Source organism: Saccopteryx bilineata, chromosome 12 (genome assembly GCF_036850765.1).
Source record: "Saccopteryx bilineata isolate mSacBil1 chromosome 12, mSacBil1_pri_phased_curated, whole genome shotgun sequence".
Lineage (NCBI taxonomy): Eukaryota > Metazoa > Chordata > Mammalia > Chiroptera > Emballonuridae > Saccopteryx > Saccopteryx bilineata.
In genome coordinates this window covers 52,410,995-52,436,845 of record NC_089501.1, presented here as the reverse complement: position 1 = coordinate 52,436,845, position 25,851 = coordinate 52,410,995, and the positions used below count along the sequence as shown (strand labels likewise).

Here is a 25,851-nt window from a genome sequence, read left to right as displayed (position 1 = left end):
AAAATTGAGTCAAAACACCCCAGAGCTATGAGACTGCGGTTATGACTAGCAGGGAGGACCCCACAGGCATGTGGATGGAGGAACAGTACAGTCTAAAACCCTGATCCATCCCTTGTCTATACTCAGAACCCAGCCAGGGGGGACCGAGTGCAGTCAGAGACCCTGATCCATCCCTTGTCTATGCTCAGAACCCAGCCAGGGGGGACCGAGTGCAGTCAGAGACCCTGATCCATCCCTTGTCTATGATCAGAACCCAGCCAGGGGGGACTGAGTGCAGTCAAAGACCCTGATCCATCCCTTGTCTATGCTCAGAACCCAGCCAGGGGGGACTGAGTGCAGTCAGAGACCCTGATCCATCCCTTGTCTATGCTCAGAACCCAGCCAGGGGGGACTGAGTGCAGTCAGAGACCCTGATCCATCCCTTGTCTGTGCTCAGAACCCAGCCAGGGGGGACTGAGTGCAGTCAGAGACCCTGATCCATCCCTTGTCTGTGCTCAGAACCCAGCCAGGGGGGACTGAGTGCAGTCAGAGACCCTGATCCATCCCTTGTCTGTGCTCAGAACCCAGCCAGGGGGGACTGAGTGCAGTCAGAGACCCTGATCCATCCCTTGTCTGTGCTCAGAACCCAGCCAGGAATTCCTAAGTCACAGGGCAGTGCTCCTTGCACTCACCAAGCTATGTTCAGAAAACACTGTTTTCTGTATGCAAATAAATATTACTCAGAGTTCTTCCTACAAAAATCATGTATCAAATAAGAAGGTGAGATGGAATGATTCCAAGGTCTCTTGTAGCTTTAACCAGATAATTTTATGATAAGTAAAAAAGGTCTACTTGTATTTTTAATAAACAGAATAAATAGAAAAGTTAGAAATTTTTATTAAAAATCCATGAGTCAGAGACTCTTTTATTCAGAGGGTAGGAGAACGGACAGCTCAGGTTAGACAACCAAAATTCTCTTATGTTTGGAGTGCAATTTTTGTCTGTACATAATGAATGCAATCCTCTCAATAGATACTTGTTTTTAATTCCTTTTCCCCTCCATTTGGCATTGGTCTTTTTCTTTACTTGTCAGTTTAGGAATTTGGTTATTTTCTTCCACTTAATGACTTTGTTCAAAAAATTCTTTGGCCGGTTGGCTCAGCGGTAGAGCATAGGCCTAGCGTGCGGAGGACCCGGGTTCGATTCCCGACCAGGGCACATAGGAGAAGCGCCCATTTGCTTCTCCATCCCTCCGCCGCGCCTTCCTCTCTGTCTCTCTCTTCCCTTCCCGCAGCCAAGGCTCCACTGGAGCAAAGATGGCCCGGGCCCTGAGGATGGCTCTGTGTGGCCTCTGCCTCAGGTGCTAGAAAGGCTCTGGATGCAGCAGAGCGACGCCCCAGAGGGGCAGAGCATCGCCCCTGGTGGGCATGCCGGGTGGATCTCGGTCGGGCGCATGCGGGAGTCTGTCTGACTGCCTCCCCGTTTCCAGCTTTGGAAAAATGCAAAAAAAAAAAAAAAATCTAAATTTTAAAGTCTCTTGCCTGACCATGCGGTGGCGTAGTGGATAGAGCATCGGACTGGGATGCGGAAGGACCCAGGTTAGAGACCCTGAGGTTGCCAGCTTGAGTGCAAGCTCATCTGGTTTGAGCAAAAGCTCACCAGTTTGGATGCAAGGTCGCTGGCTCAAGCAAGGGGTTTCTCAGTCTGCTGAAGGCCCGTGGTCAGGGCACATATGAGAAAGCAATCTATGAACAACTAGGGTGTGTCACAAAGATGAAAAACTAAGGGTTGATGCTTCTCATCTCTCCATTCCTGTTTGTTTCTGTCTATTTCTCTCTCTGACTCTCTGTCTTTGTTTAAAAAATAAATAAATAAATATTTTAAAAACAGACAAAAAACCCCACTGTTTATCATTTGATTTTTCCTTACTGTCATAACTCTATGAGGAAGCTTCCCTTGTCCCTCACTTCCCTTTAGAGCCAGAATACCCATTCCTCCTGCTTACCTTGATCTGCCGGTAGTCACAGCTGGCCTGCACAGAAATGGTGCTCTTTAGCACATGGTCAGGACTTTGTGGCTTTAATGGAACAATTGTTTTTGATCTCCCAACAAGACTGGCAACAGAACTCTTGGACTGTATAAGCTGCTCCTTTTCATCCTACAAAATGAGAGGAAAATAAAAAAGACACTAATGTTGCTTCTCAGAGTGACTAACAAAAACTGAATACTCCACTCCCTTAGAGAATGTCATTTCTCAGTTAAATAATTGTTAGTGGAGCCATCTTAGAAACACCAGGGTAGAGGAAGAAGGAGAGACCGTTTCTGTCTTCCACCAAGTGCATTTGGACTCAATTTTGCAGCTTTTTCCCTGTGCCCTTTTTCAAGGAACCATAAAAGTTACATGCAAAAAATAAAAATAAAAGACAAAAATAAAAAAGAACTTCTAGCTGCCAAATATAACTATAAAGCTAGCAAAGGATTCCCCAAAATAAAGTTCAAACAACACAGAAATTAAAAATAATAACAACCATGTTGTTATTGTTGTTATTCAACTTCTAAATGGGAAAAGCCAGTTCTTGCCTTCTGCTTAGGAGAAGCTACAGTTAAGTTCTTTAAAAATTTTAAATTATATCCACCACAAATATTTTACTTTTTTAATTGAGTCAAACTTTCTCCAGAAAGATCTTAGCTCTCCAACCAACAATCTACAAATCAATACTGTTGGTGAAGGCATTGCGACAAATGATTTAGGGTTCACCTTTTAGTGCCTTGCTGTGTGACAATCATGTAAATTTGATTGGTTTGAAAGCAGTACCATGCAAAATTAAAACTCTCAAGTCTCTGCAAACCCAAGTATCTTAAAAACTAATGAACCTCTTGTCAACGAAATTGGTAGCGATCTACTGCCAATTCCATTAACATAAAAGATTAACCAAAATGTTTTGAGCCCGTTTCAAAGTACAAAAACTCCCCAGAAGAGGGCTTTCTTAGGATGGAAATAGATGTAATGAGAGTAAAGAGTTAATAATGTTAAGAATGTCATTAAGGAATTAAGAATATGCAAGTTAAAAAAAGAAATGCTTAAATAAACTACCTGTGCCTGTCCCGGGGAGCATGATTGGAAGAAATACAACTTGAACTTATTAGTTAAGAAAGAGAAATGGAATCTCTATCAGGGAGACAGCCTCACTGTTCCATACTTGCAAGCTCATCCACCCATGTCATTGCCTTGCAATAAAGATGTCAGTTTCTGTCTAACCCAGAGCCAAACATCTCAAACTCGAGACACCAAGTGCTCAGCGTGGTAAAAGTTCTGAAAAGAACCGGAAGCCAGGACAGATGCTCCCGAACCTGCCGGAAAGCTGAGGACAGGCTGAGGAGCAGACCCAGGTGACTCCATGCCCCGAGGATGCCGCCAACCCGATGCCCCTGACCTGGAGAGGAGGGCACAGAGCAGCGACCCTCGAGAAGAGAAGGTATGACAACAACTGCAGAGGAGTTACCCTACAACAGGAAGGCACTCTGTGGGAGGGAGGAGATAACAGCCAAGGATTATTATAATCCTCCTTCACACCTGAAGTACCTCCGAAAGAGACACTGTAGAGACAACATCTGAAATGTCAGGTTTTTACCCTTCATTCCAAATTAACAGATTATCTGCCCAGGTGAAACACTGAATGCAAACTCATTCATAGGTTTATAATTCCTCACCAACCAACATTCATAAGTGCCCAAGTCTTATCCACAAAACAAATGGCACTGTTTTGAGTTATTCTGCTTTTCTTATTTATAATCTTCTATTGAAGTGTGAGGGTCCCCTGGCTTCTCATACAGGAAAAGTAATTTCTCTATTACAAACATATTTCATTCTTACTGAGAGATGTACCTTGAGCCTTGTCTTGCCAACTCTACGTAATAGACATTCAATAAATGGAAGTAGTCCTGCTGATTTGATTACAGCACTCCTGAAGGGACAGTTCATTGGAGGAAATGAAGGTAAAATTGATTTGGGTTAAATACTAAATGCAATACTTTTTTTTCTTTTTTTTGTATTTTTCAAATACAAAACCTGGAAACGGGGAGAGACAGTCAGACAGACTCCTGCATGCGCCGTGATGCTCTGCCCCTCCGGGGCGTCGCTCTGTTGCGACCAGAGCCACTCTAGCGCCTGGGGCAGAGGCCAAGAGCCACTCTAGCGCCTGGGCCATCTTTGCTCCAATGGAGCCTCGGCTGTGGGAGGGGAAGAGAAAGAGAGGAAGGAGAGGGGGAAGGGTGGAGAAGCAGAAGGGCATTTCTCCTGTGTGCCTTGGCCGGGAATCGAACCCGGGACTTCTGCACGCCAGGCTGACGCTCTACCACTGAGCCAACCGGCCAGGGCAATACTATTTTTTTTAAAGTAAATATTGTTACGTAAATAAACTGGGAAATATAGCATTACCTCTAAGTAAGATTTTAATGTCCTTAATTAAATTCAATTTTCTAGTACCTCATCATTACCAAAAGAAAATTGCCAAGGAAGACAAATTTGGCTCAAGTCTAGTTTCATAGGGGTTTTCTGAGTGAAAAAGAATCTGTTGTCAGTTAATCCCCTTCAACCCTACTTTTGTTGCTCTACACCAGGGGTCCCCAAACTGCGGCCCCCTGAGGCCATTTATCCGGCCCCCGCAGCACTTCCGGAAGGGGCACCTCTTTCATTGGTGGTCAGTGAGAGAAGCATAGTTCCCATTGAAATACTGGTCAGTTTGTTGATTTAAATTTACTTGTTCTTTACTTTAAATATTGTATTTGTACCCGGTTTGTTTTTTTACTTTAAAATAAGATATGTGCAGTGTGCATAGGGATTTGTTCATAGTTTTTTTTATAGTCCGGCCCTCCAACAGTCTGAGGGACAGTGAACTGGCCCCCTGTGTACAAAGTTAGGGACCCCTGCTCTACACCTCATCTCTGGTTCCAACTACAGAACTGAAACAGACAGGAACAAGGCAAAGAAAGTATGATGAGCGCTAAGAGGCTCAGGGGAGATGACTAGGCCTTTACTTCAATAATGTACCCAAAGGAATCTTATTAGCAATGTCTTTAAAGAAAGAAAGGAAAAAAGGAAAGGGAGCAAACTGATTAAACTCTATTTGAATGTGAGCCAAACATAAAAACAATGACCCACTGCCTGGAGCTTTCAAGGATATAAACAGCAGCAGCTGACAGGTTTACCCTGTTTCTCAGAGCTCCTTTCTGTAATCGTCCCACTGATGCCACACCCACCACGGAGTCCTGGAGCAGGTCCTCGAGGCGGGATAAGCTGGTGTTATGGTCACAGGAGTATTTCCGCTTGATGGAGTCTTGGAGGTTCCTCAAGAAAGACTCCAGGTCTCATGCATCACTGAAGAACTGTGGGGACAGACGGGAGGGGTGCCTTGTGCTCACTACAACGCAACACCAAGACCTTAACTGAGACAGCCTACTGCGCAGAGCCGAGCAGAGCCGATTACACTCTCCTGGCTCAGTGAGGTTCATTACAAAGGCCATGGAAGTATAAACGGGAGCTTTTATGATGCCGTGGCCTAGAACTATTACTGGTGACTAGCACAAAGCCTGCTGAGCACTGTGGAAAAGTCAGCTGGCTTCACCCCCCCAGAAAGCTCTGCTCATTCTTGACTTCTCACTAGTGACAGCACTGGGCTGTGACATATAGTTCACAAAAGCCTAAAGGTTGAGTTATCAAATGTTTTAATTTGTTGGTATAATTACAAAATCATCAGGAAGAATATTTAACTTAGGGCAAAACCAAACAGATAATAATTTATTGTCTCTGCCTACCCTCATTTGAAAACTAGTAGTATATCCTTCATTCTGTGAGAGACTGTAGAAAAAAAAATGGCCCTGTTATTCTATAGGTCTTGCCATCAAGAGATGGAGTCTAGTTCTCCTCCCCTGGAAGCTGGGCATGGCCACATGACTTCCTTTGGCCACTGGCCTGTTACTAAGCAAGGCAGCAGACAGGCGCTGGTGCGCTGGGGTTCCCTCTCTCTGGCTGCTTGTGGACAGAGGCACCACGTGGAGAAGTCCAGAATAACCTGCTGGGAGCTACAGACTTGTATACAGACCTGTAGCTCCTCACCTCAGATGACATCAGACATGGAGTGATGCTGTTAGGGACTCACCAACCCCAGCCTGCCTGCCAGCTGCCTGCAGTCATGATTCAGCCAGGTAAGATGAGAAGACCACGCAGCTGAGCAGAGCCCTAAGTGTCAAACCATAGAATCATTAACTACCTAAATGATTGCTGTTTTAAGCAACTTAGTTTTAGGGTGCTGGTTTATATAATAGAAGCTAACTGACACAGGTGAGATTAACTTTGCCTTCCCCATGTTATGCACGCGTACACACAATCTCTTGAGAGAATGAAAATATTCTCCTCAGTCTCTGATACACACATACTTACACAAAGGCACACACGCAGACAAACACACAGCCCACGTACCTGAAAGCAAGCAGTGTTCTCCTTCACGTGCTGCTCGACACACAAGTACAGCTGCTTCATCCACTGCAACTGGGACTGGACAGCGGCGCTGTAAGCCTGCAACCACCAAGCACAGGCAGAGCAGCATGAAATCAACACACCCAATACACGCACAACGCTCTCCTCCAAGTACAATCTCCTAAGGATAGGGAGGCCTACAGAAGATACATGGAGGTACTTGACTGGCACCTGCTCAGTGCTTCCCGTAAGCAAGAGGCTTGTCTTTTATCTAACATGGTCTTGTAAGAAGGGGTTACACAGAAAAGGCCTCTCCACACTCAGTTGCAACTAAAGGATCTAGCCAGCAAAACTCAGGCATAAACAAACCCCTCCTGAGTTCCTCTACCATCTTTCCTCTCTGGGCAATGCTACCACATCAACAAGAGGATCTGTCTGGGCAGTTACTTGAAAAAATATGGTCCAAGTCATTTTCCCCGTGAAGTTAGGAGTCAATATCTCTTCTTGTTTTTCATAGTATTCTTCTTAGACCATCTAAACTGTTTGCAGTCTTTTGAGGGCTGAGATGAAAAGAAAGAAGACCCAAGACAAATGTTCCCATCATTCCTCCAGGTCTTTCAGCAGAACAAAGTCACTGATTTGAACACTTTTATAACAACTGCCTCTGAGCACTTGGCCCTCACACACCCTCCAGTCCATACCCCCAGTCTGCATGGCTGGGTGGTTCTCACGTGATAGCAGCTCTGCTGTATCTCGTAGAGACCGAAACACATCCTGTTTCTCCTCCAGTTCCATTCTCAACTCCTGAAAGTGGAATAAAGGTTTATGCAATAAGCACTATTAAAGGGACAATATCAGTGAAGAAAAGGCTCTGTTCCCTGCCCTCCTTTTTAAAAGCCTACAGCACTGGGTTACAGCCAAAATGAGATGCATGAACAGTACATGCCAAAGGGTTTCAGAAAGGAGCAAAAATACTGGAATTACTGAGGAATGATTCACAAAGGATGTGGGACCCACGCCAGACCTGAGTAAATGAGGGAACATAGGATGAGCACTGAAAGCAGAGAAAGGACAAAACTGGGCTAGAGTGGCTAGTTCATGCCTGCACCCACCTAACACAGGACCTGACACACCAGTGAACCGGAGACCCTGAGTGGCTGGCTTCGCTAAGACTATTCCCATAGCCTGTAGTGTCCTCTTCTGGCTCTGAATTCTATTAACATTACAAGACCTACTTTAGATGCCAGCTCTTCTATCAGATTTGACCCCTCTCCCTTGATGCTTTCCAAGCACCTTCTTTATATCTATATAGTCTGTTCTCATACAGACTGTTCTAGGAATTATCATATCTATTCTGTCTCCTTTACCTCAGAAGAATCCTGTACCACTCTCTATTCAGGAAAAGCCTATATTTTAAAATAAACTCTAAATTCATAGAATTAAAATATATAATGTAAATGTTAGTTAAAAAGTTTCCTATTTGCATAGGATTTACAAAATATTTAAAAATCCGCCCTGGCCGGTTGGCTCAGTGGTAGAGCGTCAGCCTGGCGTGCAGAAGTCCCGGGTTCGATTCCCGGCCAGGGCACACAGGAGAAGCGCCCATCTGCTTCTCCACCCCTCCCCCTCTCCTTCCTCTCTCTCTCTTCCCCTCCCGCAGCCGAGGCTCCATTGGAGCAAAGATGGCCCAGGCGCTGGGGATGGCATCTTGGCCTCTGCCCCAGGCGACAGAGCGATGCCCCAGAGGGGCAGAGCACCGCCCCCTGGTGGGCGTGCCGGGTGGATCCCGGTCCAGCGCATGCGGGAGTCTATCTCTCCCCGTTTCCAGCTTCAGAAAAATACAAAAAAAAAAAAAAAGTTTAAAAATCCTCTTGAGATGTAGAAATAGTAAAAACACCAAAAAGTAACCCTATTAACTTGTGTCCATCTTGCACTGAAAAGAATACTGTCCCATAGTCCAATGCTGAATTTTCCTTCCCATTTCACAAATGAAGAGATTGAGACCAAAACGTTTCGGGTTTTTTTTGTTTTTTGGGGTTTTTTTGTATTTTTCTGAAGCTGGAAACTGAGGGAGAGATGGTCAGACAGACTCCCGCATGCGCCCGACCGGGATCCACCCGGCACACCCACCAGGGGCCATGCTCTACCCACCAGGGGGCGATACTCTGCCACCCCGGGGCGTCGCTCTGCCGAGACCAGAGCCACTCTAGTGCCTGGGGCAGAGGCCAAGGAGCCATCCCCAGCGCCCGGGCCATCTTTGCTCCAATGGAGCCTTGGCTGTGGGAGGGGAAGAGAGAGACAGAGACGAAGAAGAGGGGAGGGGTGGAGAAGCAAATGGGCGCTTCTCGCCCTGGCCGGTTGGCTCAGCGGTAGAGCGTCGGCCTAGCATGCGGAGGACCCAGGTTCGATTCCCGGCCAGGGCACACAGGAGAAGCGCCCATCTGCTTCTCCACCCCTCCCCCTCTCCTTCCTCTCTGTCTCTCTCTTCCCCTCCCGCAGCCGAGGCTCCATTGGAGCAAAGATGGCTTGGGCGCTGAGGGTGGCTCTGTGGCCTCTGCCTCAGGCGCTAGAATGGCTCTGGATGCAACAGAGTGACGCCCCAGAGGGGCAGAGCATCGCCCCCTGGTGGGCAGAGCGTCGCCCCATGGTGGGCGTGCCGGGTGGATCCTGGTCGGGCACATGCGGGAGTCTGTCTGACTGTCTCTCCCTGTTTCCAACTTCAGGGGGGGGGGGGGGAGGCGCTTCTCCTATGTGCCCTGGCCGGGAATCAAACCCGGGTCCCTCGCACGCCAGGCCGACGCTCTACCGCTGAGCCATCCGGCCAGGGCGAGACCAAAAAGTTTTTTAATGAATTAGAGAATTCAGCATTTCTGAGAGGCCTCAGTTAAACAATACTAAGATTATTAGCTTATTAAATCTTACTGAATCTTTTACACAACACTTTGAAGTGGTGCTATTATTGTCCCCTTTTATAGAGATCCAGAGAGATTCAATGACTTGCCAAGGTCACAGAGCTAGTAAGCAGAGGAATAAGAAGTTACATTAGAACTAGCTCACTTCAAAGACTATAAGCTTAACCACAAGCCATGTTGCTTCTGAAATGACAACTTGCAGGCTGCTGCTCTGTGAACCCAAGACACTGCCTTTCTAAACAAACTCATTCTAGCGTGCGAGTTCTCTCTCTCCACATCCACTTCTCCCATGTGCAGATGCGTTAAACAGTATCCTTATTTCTACCTAGCAGAATGCAAACCCAGAAACCCAAGCTCTCAGCAGACTAGACACTCTGTCTCCTTCTGCTGCTATTACAGAAATATGACAGGCATGTTGTGCTAGACTCACAGAGAAGTAATTTTTCTTGGCCGAGATATTGGGATTGTTGTCACTCCAATCATATGCTAGTTCCTCCTCCTCCTTCTCATTCAACCAAATCAACTCGGCTGTAGCTCTGGAAACAAATTTATGCAGGCTCTGAAGGTGCCTCATCCGGAAGCTAGAAGTTCCCTAGACAAAGCAAGGGTTACAAGGTGAAACCATCAGCCTTTCATCTACAGAAGATAGCACATTTGACCGCCAAGCAAAGAATGATTCAGGAAATGAATTTTGTCTTCCTTTTTACATCTCTGGGTGCTTCTCCATTGACTTAAATGTAGTACAATTCTGGTACAGGACTCCCGGTAGAGCCCTTGTCAATTTTAACTAAAAGCTGGAACTAACCAGGCCTTTGTGGGGCTCCCTGGATAAAAAATGATCCTGAGCTATTCCTACCCTGGGCAACACTGAGTGATAGAAATGAAGAACACAGAAGTCCCCTCCGAATCAACCTCAAACTTTCAGTATGGTGTCTCAAAGCACACACAGCCACTGCTTTGTAAAGCATGACAGCTCAGACAGGTTCTACTTAAAACTTCCTGGGGCAGTGGTTCTGATCCATTAAGAAAATATTATACTACATATGAACAACTGCAGAGTAAATGATACAATCTAATTAACAGAAAACCAAAACAGGGCCAAACTCAGAGCTTTCCTAGCTAGGGCAGAGTTGTATGGAGGGAAGCAGATTCTCCATGAACAGAACACAGGAGAGTTAGTCAAAACTTACCTTTAGTTTACAATACTGTGTCTCCAGCTTCCCAGGAGTCTCAACATAACTAGTGTGAAAATTCTGGGACATTTTTCCTTGATAAGAAAGTTCAAAATAAAAATAATTAGAGGAAAAGTAAACTATATTTATAGCATAGCTTCAACTATGTCAATGCTATGTCTGCACATAAGTAAAGATCACTTACTCTGAGAAAATAGAAAAGACAACAAATCTCTGGGTCAGATTTTACAGCCTGGAGTAGATCAATGGAACAGAACATAGAACCCAGAAATAAATCCACAGCTCTATGGACAACTGATACTTGACAAAGGAGGTAAGGGCATACAATAAAGTAAAGACAGCCTCTTTAATTTAATAAATGGTGTTGGGAAAATTGGACAGCTACCTGCAAAAAAATGAAACTAGACCACCAACTTACACCATTCACAAAAATAAACTCAAAATGGTTAAGAGACTTAAATGTAAGCCGTGAAACAATAAGCATCTTAGAAGAAAACATAGGCAGTAAGCTCTCCAACATCTCTCACAGCAATATATTTGCTGATTTATCTCTACAGGCAAGTGAAATAAAAGACAGGATAAACAAATGGGACTATATCAAACTAAAAAGCTTTTGCACAGCTAAAGACACTAAGAACAGAATAAAAAAACAAACTACACAATGGGAGAACATATTTGACAATACTTCTGATGAGGGGTTAATAACCAAAATTTATAAAGAACTTGTAAATCTCAACACCAGGAAGACAAACAATCCAATCAAAAAATGGGCAAAAGAAATGAATAGACACTTCTCCAAAGAGGACATACAGATGGCCAATAGGCATATGAAAAAATGCTCAACATCACTAATCATTAGAGAAATGTAAATTAAAACCACAATGAGATATCACCTCACACCAGTCCAATGGTGCTCATCAACAAAACATCACAGAATAAGTGCTGGCCAGGATGAGGAGAAAAGGGAACTCTCCTGCACTGCTGGTGGGAAGGCAGACTGGTGCAGCCAGTGGAAAACAGTACAGAGATACCTCAAAAAATTGAAAATCGAACTGCCTTTTGACCCAGCTATCCCACTTGTAGGAATATACCCTAAGAGAACCATAGGACTGTTCTAAAAGGAGAAATGCACCCCCATGTTTATGGCAGCATTGTTCACAATAGCGAAGATCTGGAAACAGCCTAAGTGTCCATCAATGTATGAGTGGATTAAAAAGCTTTGGTGTATATATATATACTATGGAATACTCAGCCATAAGGAATGACATTGAATCATTTACAATAACATGGATGGACCTTGATAAAATTATACGGAATGAAATAAGTATATCAGAAAAAACAAAGAACTATATAAATTCATACATAGATGGGACATAAAAATGAGACTCAAGAGACATGGACAAGAATGTGATGGTAAGGGGGGGGCGAAGAAGGACAGAGGGGGCGGGGACAGGGGAGGAGCACAAAGAAAAACAGATAGAAGGTGACAGAAGACAATTTGACTGCGTGAGGGTTATGCAACGTAAATCAAATGTTAAAATAATCTGGAAATGTTTTCCCTGAACATATTGACCTTATTTATCAATGTCACCACATTAAAATTAATAAAAAAATAACAACCAGCTCAGCTCTGTATATTATGTGTTCATTGGCTCAATAAATATTTTTTGAATGAGTGAAAATTCAGTGAGTAAGAAGATTATTCATTCAGAAACATCTGTGTATGCCTGCAAAATGATAAGGGCAATGATGCAGGCATAATCAGCACCTTGTCAGCACACCTTCTCACAGAGATGTCAAAGGAAGCAACTTCCAGTATTAAAATCTAAGCATGAGGTGGGGCTTAATCTAGAAACCATGATCCTAGTACTTGTGTGAAACTCCACTGAATACTATGCTCACAGTCTCCCAGGTAATCTGCTTTAGGCATCTATTTGAATACACTGTTTTACATTATTTATGATATTCTATATATTTTCTTAATTGAGAAAAGACTATTTTAAAAGAGCGGAGAGTAATCTGAAAGGGGCCAGAGCAGGTTTCATTGCTCCATTGTTAAAACTCCCTGCACTGGAGGCAGTTACATGTAAGCAACATTTTCCTTCCCATCATTATGTTTCTTTCAATATCTTTGTGTGACTCCATCAATTCACTGGTAAGTGACTTCACATATTCAATCACTTTAATCAAGGACCATTTGTACACAGATACAGGTAAACACCAGGTACAGGCATGCACTCACGGCTGGGCTCTCATTCCTCTAGTCCCGAAAACACGGCTGTCACCCAAGTCCTAAAAGCAGGAGTCTCGCGCTCCAGCCAGTAGTCACAAGATCTCGCGCACCTCTTAGTAGTAATAATATGACAGTCCCCTCGATGGCATCCAACTTCTGACTGTGTGAGTGACTGTGTGTGTGTGGGGGCGGGGGGTGTTGCGTGAACAGAAGCTACCAGGAGGCAAGGATTGGGGTTGAGAGGAGTGGGGGACAGGCTGGGGAGGAGAATACAGCCCACCTTCAAGTTCACTAATCCTTGCTTGTCCTCTGCCCGCCCTGTGCTCGAGCCTCGCATACCCCTACCTCTCCCAAAGCCATCTGCACTGCAAGCGACAGTCCCCAAGGACACCCCGGGAAATGGCCCAGCGCGCTGCACCCACCTCTGGGCAAGACACACACTGACACCCATGACTCTAAATTCACCCCAAGAATCACCTCGCTCGTGCCCATCTCGCACTAGTTTAACCTCAAGCCCCAGCGAACGTCTCAAAAGAAACTGATAACGAAATAGACAGCCAACTAAATGGGAAATGATGTTTTCAAACAACAGCTCAGATAAAGGCCTAATATCCAAATATACAAAGAACTCGTACAACTCAACAACAAACAAACCAATAAAAAAATGGGAAGAGAACATGAACAGACACATCTACCAGGAAGAAATACAAATGGCCAACAGATATATGAAAAGATGCTCATCTTCATTAATTATTAGAGAAATGCAAATCAAAACTGCAATGAGATACCACCTCATACCTGTTAGACTAGCTATTATCAACAAGACAGGTAATAGCAAATGCTGGAGAGGCTGTGGAGAAAAAGGAACCCTCAATTCATGGTTGGTGGGAATGTAAAGTAGTACAACCATAATGGAAGAAAGTATGGTGGTTCCTCAAAAGACTAAAATTAGAACTACCTTATGACCCAGCAATCCCTCTACTGGGTATATACCCCAAAAACTCAGAAACATTGATACGTAAAAACACATGTAGCCCTATGTTCACTGCAGCATTGTTCAGTGGCCAGAACATGGAAACAACCAAAATGCTCTTCAACAGAAGACTGATAAAGAAGATGTGGCACATATACACTATGGAATACTACTCAGCCATAAGAAATGATGACATCGGATCATTTACAACAAAATGGTGGGATCTTGATAACATTATATGGAGGGAAATAAGTAAATCAGTAAAAACCAAGAACTACATGATTCCATACATTGGTGGGACATAAAAACCAGACTAAGAGACATGGACTAGAGCAGGGGTCCCCAAACTTTTTACACAGGGGGCCAGTTCACTGTCCCTCAGACCGTTGGAGGGCCGGACTATAAAAAAAACTATGAACAAATCCCTATGCACACCACACACATGGTATTTTAAAGTAAAAAAACAAAACGGGAACAAATACAATATTTAAAATAAAGAACAAGTAAATTTAAATCAACAAGCTGACCAGCATTTCAATGGGAACTATGGGCCTGCTTTTGGCTAATGAGATGGTCAATGTGCTCCTCTCACTGACCACCAATGAAAGAGGTAGCCCTTCCAGAAGTGCGGCGGGGGCCGGATAAATGGCCTCAGGGGGCCGCAGTTTCGGGACCCCTGGACTAGAGTGTGGTGGTTACCAGCGGTGGGGGGGAGGTGGGGGGCGCTGGAGGGAAGGAAGGAGAAGGGAAAGGGAGGGGAAGGGGAGGGGGAGGGCACCAAAAAATCTAGATAAAGGGTGATAGAGGACAACGTGACTTCGGGTGATGAATATGCAACATAATTGAATGGCAAGATAACCGCGACATGTTTTCTTTGAATATATGTACCCTGATTTATTGATATCACCCCATTAACATTAATAAAAATTTATTTATGCCTGACCAGGTGGTGGCGCAGTGCATAGAGCATCGGACTGGGATGCAGAAGATCCAGGTTTGAGACCCCGAGGTGTCGCCAGCTTGAGGGTGGGCTCATCTGGTTTGAACAACAAAAAAAAAGCTCAGCAGCTTGAACCCAAGGTCGCTGGCTCCAGCAGGGGGTTACTCGGTCTGCTGAAGGCCCGCGGTCAAGGCACGTATGAGAAAGCAATCAATGAAAACTAAGGTCTTGCAACATGCAATGGAAAACTAATGATTGATGCTTCTCATCTCTCTCCGTTCCTGTCTGTCCCTGTCTATCCCTCTCTGACTCACTCTCTGTCTCTAAAAAAAAAAAAAAAAAAAAATTATTAAAAAAAAAAAGTCTTCCCCAGGCATTCCCCAGCAGTACCACGCCTCAAAAAAGTACTGTGGCTGCCATCCCGGGTCTGTCCTTCCCTAGTTGATTTCTCCCCTTGTCACTTCACCCCAAATCTAGCGGTTTCTGCCCTGTGCTAGGTCCCGTCCCCAGTGGGAGGCGGACGCCCAGCTCACCATACTCCTTGGTGGTGGCAGCAGTGCAGGAGGGAGCGAACCCAGGACGCGAGGCCGGGCAGCGGGTCACAGCAGACCACTGGGCGGCTCCAGCACTCCCAGCGGCTGTTAATCCAAGTTTCGGCTGCCCGGGCTTCGACGCGGCGCAGAGCCAGTCCGTGTGAATGGGAGCCAGCGGGGCTGTCCGTGCGCGTGAGTCAGGCGGGCCCCACACGCAGGAGGTGGCGGGTGGTGGCTGTGAGGTCCCCGGCGGGAGCGGAGAAGAGAAGGAAGCCGGCGAGACGTACCAAGTGGAGTTTAGGGAGCGTTTCCTGCACTTCCCCGGGAGACTGGAGCCAGGTGCGGCAGGGCGCGCTCCCACGGCGCGGGCGGCTGCCGGAGTGCGAGTCCAAGCAGTGCTGGGACCCGCAGCGGCTCTGCGGGAGGGGGGGCATCTGAATGCTGAGGGCAGAGCATCCTGGGGCGTCCTCAGTGACAGTTGCTTGGCTGGCCTCCTCTCTCCCGGTCCCTCCAAAAAAGTCTGTGTGCCTGGGTTCTTTACTTCCTGGGTCTTGGAGTCAAGGTGTGCGGGCTCCTCGCTCCCCATGACTGGCGAGGTCACGGCCGCTGCACCTGCCCGGCCACTGGAGCACCCCAGCCTGCAGCTGCCTCCTAGAGACGGACCGAGCTGCAGAGTGGCTGCCAGTCCACACACTCCGGGCTCTCTCCCCACCCGCCCCGCCCCTACCCCTCCCCGCCGGCTCCTACCCCTCCCCGCCGGCTCCTACCCCTCTCCACCGGCTCCTACCCCTCCTCGCCGGCTCCTAATCATCCCCGCCGGCTCCTACCCCTCCCCGGCGGCTCCTACCCCTCCTCGCCGGCTCCTAATCGTCCCCGCCGGCTCCTACCCCTCCCCAGCGGCTCCTACCCCTCTCCACCGGCTCCTACCCCTCCTCGCCGGCTCCTAATCGTCCCCGCCGGCTCCTACCCCTCCCCGGCGGCTCCTACCCCTCTCCACCGGCTCCTACCCCTCCTCGCCGGCTCCTAATCATCCCCGCCGGCTCCTACCCCTCCCTGGCGGCTCCTACCCCTCTCCACCGGCTCCTACCCCTCCCCGGCGGCTCCTATCCATCCCCGCCGGCTCCTACCCCTCCTAGGCAACTCCTACCCCTCCCCGCCGGCTCCTACCCCCTCCCCGCCGGCTCCTACTCCCTCCCCACCGGCTCCTACCCCCTCCTCTCTGGCTCCTACCCCCTCCCCGCCGGCTCCTACCCCCTCCCCACCGGCTCCTACCCCCTCCCCGCCGGCTCCTACCCCCTCCCCGCCGGCTCCTACCCCCTCCCCACCGGCTCCTACCCCCTCCCCGCCGGCTCCTACCCCCTCCCCGCCGGCTCCTACCCCCTCCTCTCTGGCTCCTACCCCCTCCCCGCCGGCCCCTACCCCTCCCCGCCCGCTCCTCTCCCCACCCAGCCCCTACCCCTCCTCTCTCCACCCCACTCCTACCCCTCCTCGCCGGCTCCCCACCCACCCCGCCCCTACCAGGCACAGGGACTCTTTTGGGAAGATCAGGAGAGAGGAGACCATCCAAGCAACTGTCACTGAGGACGCTCAATCCAAATCGGTGTCCTAATGACAACACCTGATTTTGTAAGCAAGAGGCTGGGAGACCTCTGAGCTCCAAGAATCAGAGTGGGACTTCAGCTGCGAAGCCCATATCTCCACACTAGCCTTCGGGTCAGAGTTAATCTTTGGAGGTGCCCAACACCTCACAAAGCACCCAGACCCCAGCTAAGCTCTCCCCAGACCTGCTCCTTGCTGGGGCCTTACTGCTCAGACACCCATGACCCCTCCAGTCCACACACAACCACGTGTCATGTCCAGGGAAGTCCCTGAGACTCAGGTTCCCAAGATGCTCCTCCCTACAGGGGCAGAAACTCCTTCCTCTCCTGGTGTTCAAATAAATGGTCTCGAACTGTCTGATCTTTGAAACCTGTATAATGATTTCAACTCTCAGTTTCTCCAAGAAGACACCTGCATTTCCTGAGACTCCCATGGTCGCTCTGGGAAGTGGACAGTGGTCCTCTTGGTCTCCCCTGGCACAGAACGATAAGGCAAGATCAAATGGTCTTGCCATCCCTTTGGGCTGTTCCAGGAGCCTGAGGACTAACCTCCCCAGCCCATGGCTACCAGTGGTGGCCTCTGCACAGACACCTGATGCAGCCCACTCCACGCCACCCTGCTCACACAGGGGCTCTGGCCCCTGGCCACTGCATGTCCCCTGCCCGCCATCAGTCCTGCTCCAGGGACTCGGTCCTCACCAGAATTCACTACAATGTTGATTGTCTTCTGGGGATCCCTGTTGTCCTTCCTCAAACCTTCAGGCCAGACTTCAATTTCATAGAAGTTCATTTTTCTTTTCTTTTTTTTTAAACACAGACGGAGAGAGACAGAAAGAGGGACAGATAGGGACAGACAGACAAAAAGGGAGAGAGATGAGACGAATCAGTTCTTTGTTGCAACTCTAGTTGTTCATTGATTGAGTTCTCATATGTGCCTTGACCAGGGGGCTACAGCACAGAGTGACCCCTTGCTCAAGCCAGCAACCTCGGGCTCAAGCCAGTGACCATGGGGTCATGTGTCTGATCCCACACTCAAGCCAGCAAACCTGTGCTCAAGCCGGATGAACCCATGCTCAAGCTGGCAATCTCGGGATTTTGAACCTGGGTTCTTCATGTCCCAGTCCGATGCTCTATTCACTGCACCACCGCCTGGTCAGGTGAAGTTCATATTTCTGATAATCCGTAGAAGACCCAAGTCACGTCTTTTTCCCAGAAAAATCTCTTCTGCTGTCTAAATCAGGAGGCACTTGAGTGAGGGCTGCACTGTGGAAGTTCAGGCCCTGAGTCCCTGCCATGACTTACGAATTCATCCTCTATGAGCTAGGAATCCACCCCCCTCTACTGCCAACCACCAGGATGACTTGGACTTCAGCAGTCTCCTTTTTGGGAAGGGTGGAGGGGACAGGGCAGATAAGGGTGTTAAGGAAACAAAAAGCCACAACCAAGCCCTCAAAAACTGCCTACCTTCTTTCCTCCCTCCCTCATACTTCCTGAGCAGCATCTGAGCCAAGTGCCCTGTTGGTGGTCTCCCTGGCCAGCTCAAGGGCACAGCAACAATGAAGACAAATGGCAAGGGTGAGGATGGAGGGGAGTTTGTAAGCTTACGTGCCTGGAAGACATTGCCAAGGAGGCCGTCTGCGCCTGTGTGATTTCTGTGCTTCTCAATTCAAGCCGAGGTAGGGGACCATCTGCTAAAGTAGGCAAGAGAAAACATTTTCGCTGTGTGGAAAATTGGCTTCCAAGGGGAGGCCACGTGCTCAGTGCAGAACTAGCCTGCAGAGGGGCTGCTGGAGGCACAGTGCAGGGCTGGGGGAGTCATGAGAGCGGCAGAGACATCCCTGCACTCCCCACCCACCCTTGCCAGGCTCCAGTCCCAGACTGCCCAGTGTCTCCAATTCATCAAACCCCTTCCTAAAATTTAGGGGCCTTTGCATAAAGGTTGCACTGACCCCCCCCCCCTTTAACAGCTTTATTTTATTTTTTAAAACTTTATTTATTGAATTTAATGGAAGAGGGAGAGAGAGACAGAGAGAGGGAGAGGAACATCGATCTATTCCCGTATGTGCCCTGATCAGGAATCGGACCAGCAACCTCTGCTCCAAGTCCCTATGGAGGTGCTGCTGCAGAAACCCTCTCGGGTCCCTCACTGCGGGCTTGATGATGTGGCTCAGAGCCTGCGGCAGCCAGAGAATGATGTGTCACACAAGGTGGAGGAGACAGGGAGCTCAGTGGAAGGCAGGAGGGCTAAAAAATGAGTGAGCCAGCGGGTTTTGCCGGCGGGGGTGGGAAGGGGGGGGAGGTGGAGAGATGGTCTCTGTCTTGTCAGCAGGAAAGGGGATGCCTGCTCTCACAGTCCCTTAACTTAGAGGAAGCCACATGCTCTTCTTCCTCCCACTGTAGGCCTCAGCCCCCCAACCCCCTGAGCCACAGCCCCGACATGGGAAGACTGACTCTGCATTAGCTTCCTTGTTCCTGGGTGGAAATGGAGCTGGCCATTTAAAATGGGGTTGACAAGAGCTGGTGAGTGCTTCCCCACACCATCAGATGTCCCAGCGGGGAGAGGCAGGGTACCTGTGTTCTATGTCAGCTTGTGGATTAGGTAGCCAAGACAACCACAAAATCCTCAGGAGGGGCTAGGGCAGGGGTTGGGAAACTTTTTGGCTGAGAGAGCCATGAACACATTTTAAAATGTAATTCCGTGAGAGCCATACAACGACCCGTGTACGTTACGCATTATCCAATAAAAATTTGGTGTTGTCCCGGAGGATAGCTGTGATTGGCTCTAGCCACCTGCAACCATGAACATGAGCAGTAGGAAATTAATGGATTGTAATACATGAGGATGTTTTGTATTTTTAACGTTATTATTATTTTCATCAAAGATTTGTCTGCGAGCCAGGTGCAGCCATCAAAAGAGCCACACCTGGCTCCCAACCCATAGGTTCCTGACCCCTGGGCTAGGACTTTTTAGACAGAAGGACACGCTGTGAGACACTGCAGGAGCAGCTCATGACCGTAGGAACTGAACAGAGAGAGGGGCAGCATGCCACAGTATCTGCTGGCTGTGCGCCACTCCCAAAAGCATGGCCAGGTGAGTGAGTAACCGGGCGAGAAGAAAAACTACGGGGACAGCTGTTGGTCAGAAACTTCCGGTTGGGAGCTGGAGGTCAGGCTTCCCAGCACATGGCCAGTCTGAGTTCCGTCTGGGTTTTCTCTGGGAAGAGCAAGAGACGTCAAGGTGAGGGCTGAGGTAATTTCTCCTGAGCTCTCAGGGCCCACACCAGCCCCTTAGGCCTGCAGACCAGGCTCATGTTATGGAAGAGAATGATATTAAAAGTACTCTTTCTGCTAAAGCCAAGACCATGTTCCTAGAAGTCTTCTTTCTTCTAGAACCACCTTCCTGGCTGACCAAAAGCCCACAACCTTCTGAGGGAAAGTGGCTGAACGAGACGGCACTAAGGGCCATCACTGGGCCGCACGTCAGGACGGACGTCGGAAGTCCCGCGGGGACAGGAGGTGGGCTCAGTAAGGAGAGCTGACGCTGACGTGGGGACATGTGACCACTGGTCTCCTCCCAAATCAAAGACCAGTACCCATGGTCTGGCAAAGGACGTCCTACTGTACCCAGATGGCAGGTACTATATGATAGACATGTCCAGTTGCAAAAGTGTTATCCATTCTAGGACATTCTGATGGTTTGTGGAGCTAACAGGTTAGAATATTTGAAACTGTAACTGTACCAGGATAGCCAGCATGGACAATGACCACGCAGAGGCCCCACCTGCCACCCTAAGGCAGTGCTTACAACCGTCCTCACCTGGTGTACAGGTGCGGGACTGTGAGACCAGGTTTTACCTGGATCCCACAGCATTTGGGAAGACTATGTCTCCTTTACTTTCTTAACAAGAGGAAACTAAGGGAGTTGACAAATGAGATGGCATCTGCCCAGAGAGACAAGGTCTGGTTTTTGGTTTTGTAAACTTCAATGTCCTTCTGGGTTAGGTCACTGATATGTGCCAAGCATATTTCAACAGGAGCATGCCTCAGACAGTCCCTAGTGGGAGACGTGGCATAAACAAGTATTCACATTCATAAGGACTAAACACATTGTTTGTTTTGTTGGTAAGAAGCCAGGTGGCTTGGCCCTGGCCGGTTGGCTCAGCGGTAGAGCATCGGCCTGGCGTGCGGAAGTCCTGGGTTCGATTCCCGGCCAGGGCACACAGGAGAGGCGCCCATCTGCTTCTCCACCCCTCCCCTTCTCCTTCCTCTCTGTTTCTCTCTTCCCCTCCCACAGCCGAGGCTCCATTGGAGCAAAAGATGGCCCGGGTGCTGGGGATGGCTCCTTGGCCTCTGCCCCAGGAGCTAGAGTGGCTCTGGTCGCGACAGAGTGACGACCCAGATGGGTAGAGCATCGCCCCCCCCCCCCCCCGGTAGGCGTGCCTGGTGGATCCCAGTCGGGCGCATGCGGGAGTCTGTCTGACTGCCTCCCCGTTTCCAGCTTCAGAAAAATACAAAAAAAAAAAAAAAAAAAAGAATCCAGTTGGCCAATGACATGACAGACTGGGGTAAGACTACAGGGACTGTGGCCTTGACACCTCCCAGCACATCATTGGTACACTGGTGCTACAGCAGTGACACCATGTTTAGTACCAGTTTCTCAGCCGGAACAGAGACAGCCCACAGCCCAGGGTGTGACCGGAGGACACAGCCATACGTATTGGACAACAGTGAGTCCTTGGGTGGGTCTGTGACCCTTCCCTCCAATGGGTGCGCCGCAGGCGATGCAGACGCTCTGCTCCACGGGCATGCCGCACTAGGTCAGAGCCGATGGCCTCAGCCCCGGGACCCACACCAGTGCACACATGATGCAGACGGACCACGGGGCAGTGGCTGCCCCCAGGGGTGCTCACTGGTGCGTGTGTATCGATGGGTGGCGGGGGGGAGGGGGACAGGGCACATGTTCTGTGCCAATTATGTTGACCATGCGCAAATCTGGGTCTTTCTCCAACAGGAGAGACAACTGAAGTTTCCCTCCCAGACAGAATCATCACTGTGTGTCTAGCCAGTGTTCCATCCTGGGCTTTGTCTGCTCTCCACCCCCTACCGTCACCATTTCGGGCGCTTTCTTTCCTGATACTGGGAGCGCCGCATTTCCTCAACTCTGTTATGGACTTTTATTTTAAAAAATAAATAAATGCCTGACCCGTGGTGGCAGAGAGGATAAAGCGCGTCAACCTGAAATGCTGAGGTCCGGGTTCACAACCCAGAGCTTGCCTGGTCAAGACACATATAGGAATTGATGCTTCCTGCTCCTCCCCCTTCCTCTTTCTCTCTCTCTAAAATGAATAATATCTTTAAAAAAATTTTTTTTTATTTACAGAGACAGAGGGAGTCAGAGAGAGGGATAGACAGGGACAGACAGACAGGAACAGAGAGAGATGAGAAGCATCAATCATTAGTTTTTCGTTGTGACACCTTAGTTGTTCATTTATTGCTTTCCCATATGTGCCTTGATGACCGTGAGGCTACAGCAGAGCGAGTAACCCCTTGCTCGAGCCAGCGACCTTGGGTCCAAGCTGGTGAGCTCTGCTCAAACCAGATGAGCCCCCGCTCAAACTGGTGACCTCGGGGTCTCGAACCTGGGTCCTCCGCATCCCAGTCCAACGCTCTATCCACTGTGCCACCACCTGGTCAGGCTAAAATGAGTAGTATCTTTAAAATAATGGAACCATATGGTCTACTGCTTCCTCGTTCTGCAACACTGGACTCTGTGCTGGCAACTATGGCTCAGACTCTGGGACAGACTACAGACAGACAGGGCTGGCATAGTCTGGGGTGACCCTGGCTATCACCCTTCACGGATACGGAAGTCAGGAAACTTAGAGCGGAGGGTGCATATCAGTTAGTTCCCTCTGTGTCTCTCATTTAACTTATCGATTAACATTTGTTGCTTCCACAGCCCGCTGCTGAGCAGGCAGCTACCAACGACCCTAACAAGGGTATTGGGACTCAGGGATGAGGAACACACAGGTCTTGCCCCCCAGCTTATGAGCTACGAGTCTTTTTCCTCTTCCTGGCTCTGCTCTCTGCCCTGTCTCTTTTCTCTGGGCTGGTCATCCAGCTTCTGACCCAGTCCCCACTTTGCCATCACAGAAAGACACGTGTCTGCAGGGGCCAGGAAAAGTGGCTAGCACTGGTTCCTAACCAGCAGCCATTCTGTCCCCCAGGGGACCCATGGCATCCCTGGGTGTCACACTGGGGAGAGGGGTGCTCCCAACATCTGGTGAGGCCAGGGATACTACACACCCTGCAATGCACAAAACAGCCCCCAGTAAAGAGGTATGTGCAAAGTGTGAGGCTGGCTGGGCACACGGAGCTCCATTTAGAGCTTTATTTGGAACACCTGGGACAGCCCTCAAACCAGTCTATGTTCTCCTGGAGAGACAAGACCTCATTATCCTCCTCCTCCATGCTCTCCCACCCCTCCCAGCCCTGAAGGAACACTCGTTTTAAGCCCCCCAAACCCTGCTCCAAAACAAGACTCACCTCTCCTACACAGCACTGGTGACCATTGGGACACACGGTTGGGAGAACAATGGGACATGCATTGGCTGGTGAGGTTTCACCTAATGACCCACGGTTCAAAGGGAAAGCTAACTCTTTCCGCACTGGCCTGACTACACTGGACGCAAGGCGGATGTGTCCCAAGTACGTATGGGAAAGTGTCTCTGAGTTGAAGTCTACAGAGCAGACAGAAACTAGATCCCAGGCCTATGCTGGGGTTACCGTGGAAGGCAAGGTAGATAGGATTTTATATACTTCTGTTTTCTCTGGGGGTTTTTGCCACGAGCATGTTTTAGAACACCTTTTAGAATAACTTTTGATTATTTACTCAGGCAAGAGCAAAATTTACATAAAGTCATAGGTGACATGGTTCTGTCTCCCAGTTTTATTTTTTCTAAAAAAAATATCTTTAGATCAAAAAACCTGGTTGTGCTGTAACTGAGCCTCTGATGTAAGTGGTTCCCAGTGTCCTTCTCCCCAGACGCATAGTCCAGGGAAAAGGAGCAGGTCCTGCAGGTCCTTGCCCATGACCAGGAAGGACATGATGAAGGTCATCTACACTCTGCAGGCCGCTCCTGTCCCACCAAGCACCAATGGCAGGAGGGGCAGGGCACTCTGGGACCCTCAGGCACCAACCACATGAACTCCCACTCTAAGCCAACAGCTCCCGTGGCATCAGGAAACTTCAAAGCTCAGAGAACTGTGACTGTCTGAGACATCAATACTTACTATACCAGCGGACATGTTCTAGACCCTGCTAGTTTGTGGCTTGAGCCTGCAAGTCCTCAGGTATCGTTGGGAGAGATGCTGTCTGAAAAAACAAGAAAGCAGAGCAATGACCAGGCAGGAGGTCCAGAGCAAGGATCAGGCAGGAGGTCCAGAGCAATGATCAGGCAGGAGGTCCAGAGCAAGGATCAGGCAGGAGGTCCAGAGCAAGGATCAGGCAGGAGGTCCAGAGCAAGGATCAGGCAGGAGGTCCAGAGCAATGATCAGGCAGGAGGTCCAGAGCAAGGATCAGGCAGGAGGTCCAGAGCAAGGATCAGGCAGGAGGTCCAGAGCAATGACCAGGCAGGAGGTCCAGAGCAATGATCAGGCAGGAGGTCCAGAGCAATGATTAGGCAGGAGGTCCAGAGCAAAGATCAGGCAGGAGGTCCAGAGCAATGATCAGGCAGGAGGTCCAGAGCAATGACCAGGCAGGAGGTCCAGAGCAATGATCAGGCAGGAGGTCCAGAGCAATGATCAGGCAGGAGGTCCAGAGAAAGGATCAGGCAGGAGGTCCAGAGCAATGATCAGGCAGGAGGTCCAGAGCAATGATCAGGCAGGATCAGGCAGGAGGTCCAGAGCAAGGATCAGGCAGGAGATCCAGAGCAATGATCAGGCAGGAGGTCCAGAGCAATGATCAGGCAGGATCAGGCAGGAGGTCCAGAGCAAGGATCAGGCAGGAGGTCCAGAGCAAGGATCAGGCAGGAGGTCCAGAGCAATGATCAGGCAGGATCAGGCAGGAGGTCCAGAGCAAGGATCAGGCAGGAGGTCCAGAGCAAGGATCAGGCAGGATCAGGCAGGAGGTCCAGAGCAAGGATCAGGCAGGAGGTCCAGAGCAATGATCAGGCAGATCAGGCAGGAGGTCCAGAGCAAGGATCAGGCAGGAGGTCCAGAGCAATGATCAGGAAGGAGGTCCAGAGCAATGATCAGGCAGGAGGTCCAGAGCAAGGATCAGGCAGGAGGTCCAGAGCAAGGATCAAGCAGGAGGTCCAGAGCAATGACCAGGCAGGAGGTCCAGAGCAATGATCAGGCAGGAGGTCCAGAGCAATGATCAGGCAGGAGGTCCAGAGCAATGACCAGGCAGGAGGTCCAGAGCAATGATCAGGCAGGAGGTCCAGAGCAAGGATCAGGCAGGAGGTCCAGAGCAATGATCAGGCAGGAGGTCCAGAGCAAGGATCAGGCAGGAGGTCCAGAGCAATGACCAGGCAGGAGGTCCAGAGCAAGGATCAGGCAGGAGGTCCAGAGCAAGGATCAGGCAGGAGGTCCAGAGCAAGGATCAGGCAGGAGGTCCAGAGCAATGACCAGGCAGGAGGTCCAGAGCAATGATCAGGCAGGAGGTCCAGAGCAATGATCAGGCAGGAGGTCCAGAGCAAGGATCAGGCAGGAGGTCCAGAGCAAGGATCAGGCAGGAGGTCCAGAGCAAGGATCAGGCAGGAGGTCCAGAGCAATGACCAGGCAGGAGGTCCAGAGCAAGGATCAGGCAGGAGGTCCAGAGCAATGACCAGGCAGGAGGTCCAGAGCAAGGATCAGGCAGGAGGTCCAGAGCAATGATCAGGCAGGAGGTCCAGAGCAATGACCAGGCAGGAGGTCCAGAGCAATGATCAGGCAGGAGGTCCAGAGCAAGGACACAGACGTCTCGTTTTCTTTCTTCTCAACCCCAAAGACTGTGAAGAAAATGTCACAGCTCTC

The 25,851-nt window shown here is 49.3% G+C and overlaps 2 protein-coding genes across 2 annotated transcripts in view; both read right to left on the bottom strand.

Annotated features, from left to right (window-relative positions):
- Positions 1-2,024: 2,024 nt before the first annotated feature.
- Positions 2,025-10,628, bottom strand: LOC136316318 (microtubule-actin cross-linking factor 1-like). The gene is made up of 6 exons (XM_066248319.1): positions 10,557-10,628; positions 9,797-9,958; positions 7,186-7,258; positions 6,458-6,553; positions 5,239-5,364; positions 2,025-2,137 (listed from the first exon to the last, which is right to left on the bottom strand). The coding sequence occupies exons 1-5, from the start codon at positions 10,626-10,628 to the stop codon at positions 5,354-5,356; spliced, it is 414 nt and encodes a 137-aa protein (XP_066104416.1). The 3' UTR covers positions 2,025-2,137; positions 5,239-5,353.
- Positions 10,629-24,118: 13,490 nt separating this feature from the next.
- The window catches only part of LOC136316082 (E3 ubiquitin-protein ligase RNF213-like), a 43,524-nt gene continuing 41,791 nt past the window's right edge, over positions 24,119-25,851 (bottom strand). The window contains 1 exon segment of the mRNA XM_066247816.1: positions 24,119-24,211. Coding sequence (XP_066103913.1) covers positions 24,119-24,211 — 93 coding nt within the window.

Bases quoted from the DNA above. Each gene is read 5' to 3' on its own strand.
- LOC136316318 (XM_066248319.1), bottom strand. From the start codon at position 10,628: ATGTCCCAGAATTTTCACACTAGTTATGTTGAGACTCCTGGGAAGCTG. The intron at 7,259-9,796 runs GTGAGTCTAGCA...TTCCACTTTCAG, and splicing joins CCAAGAAAAATTACTTCTCT to GAGTTGAGAATGGAACTGGA. The intron at 6,554-7,185 runs GTGAGAACCACC...TGGTGGTTGCAG, and splicing joins TACAGCAGAGCTGCTATCAC to GCTTACAGCGCCGCTGTCCA.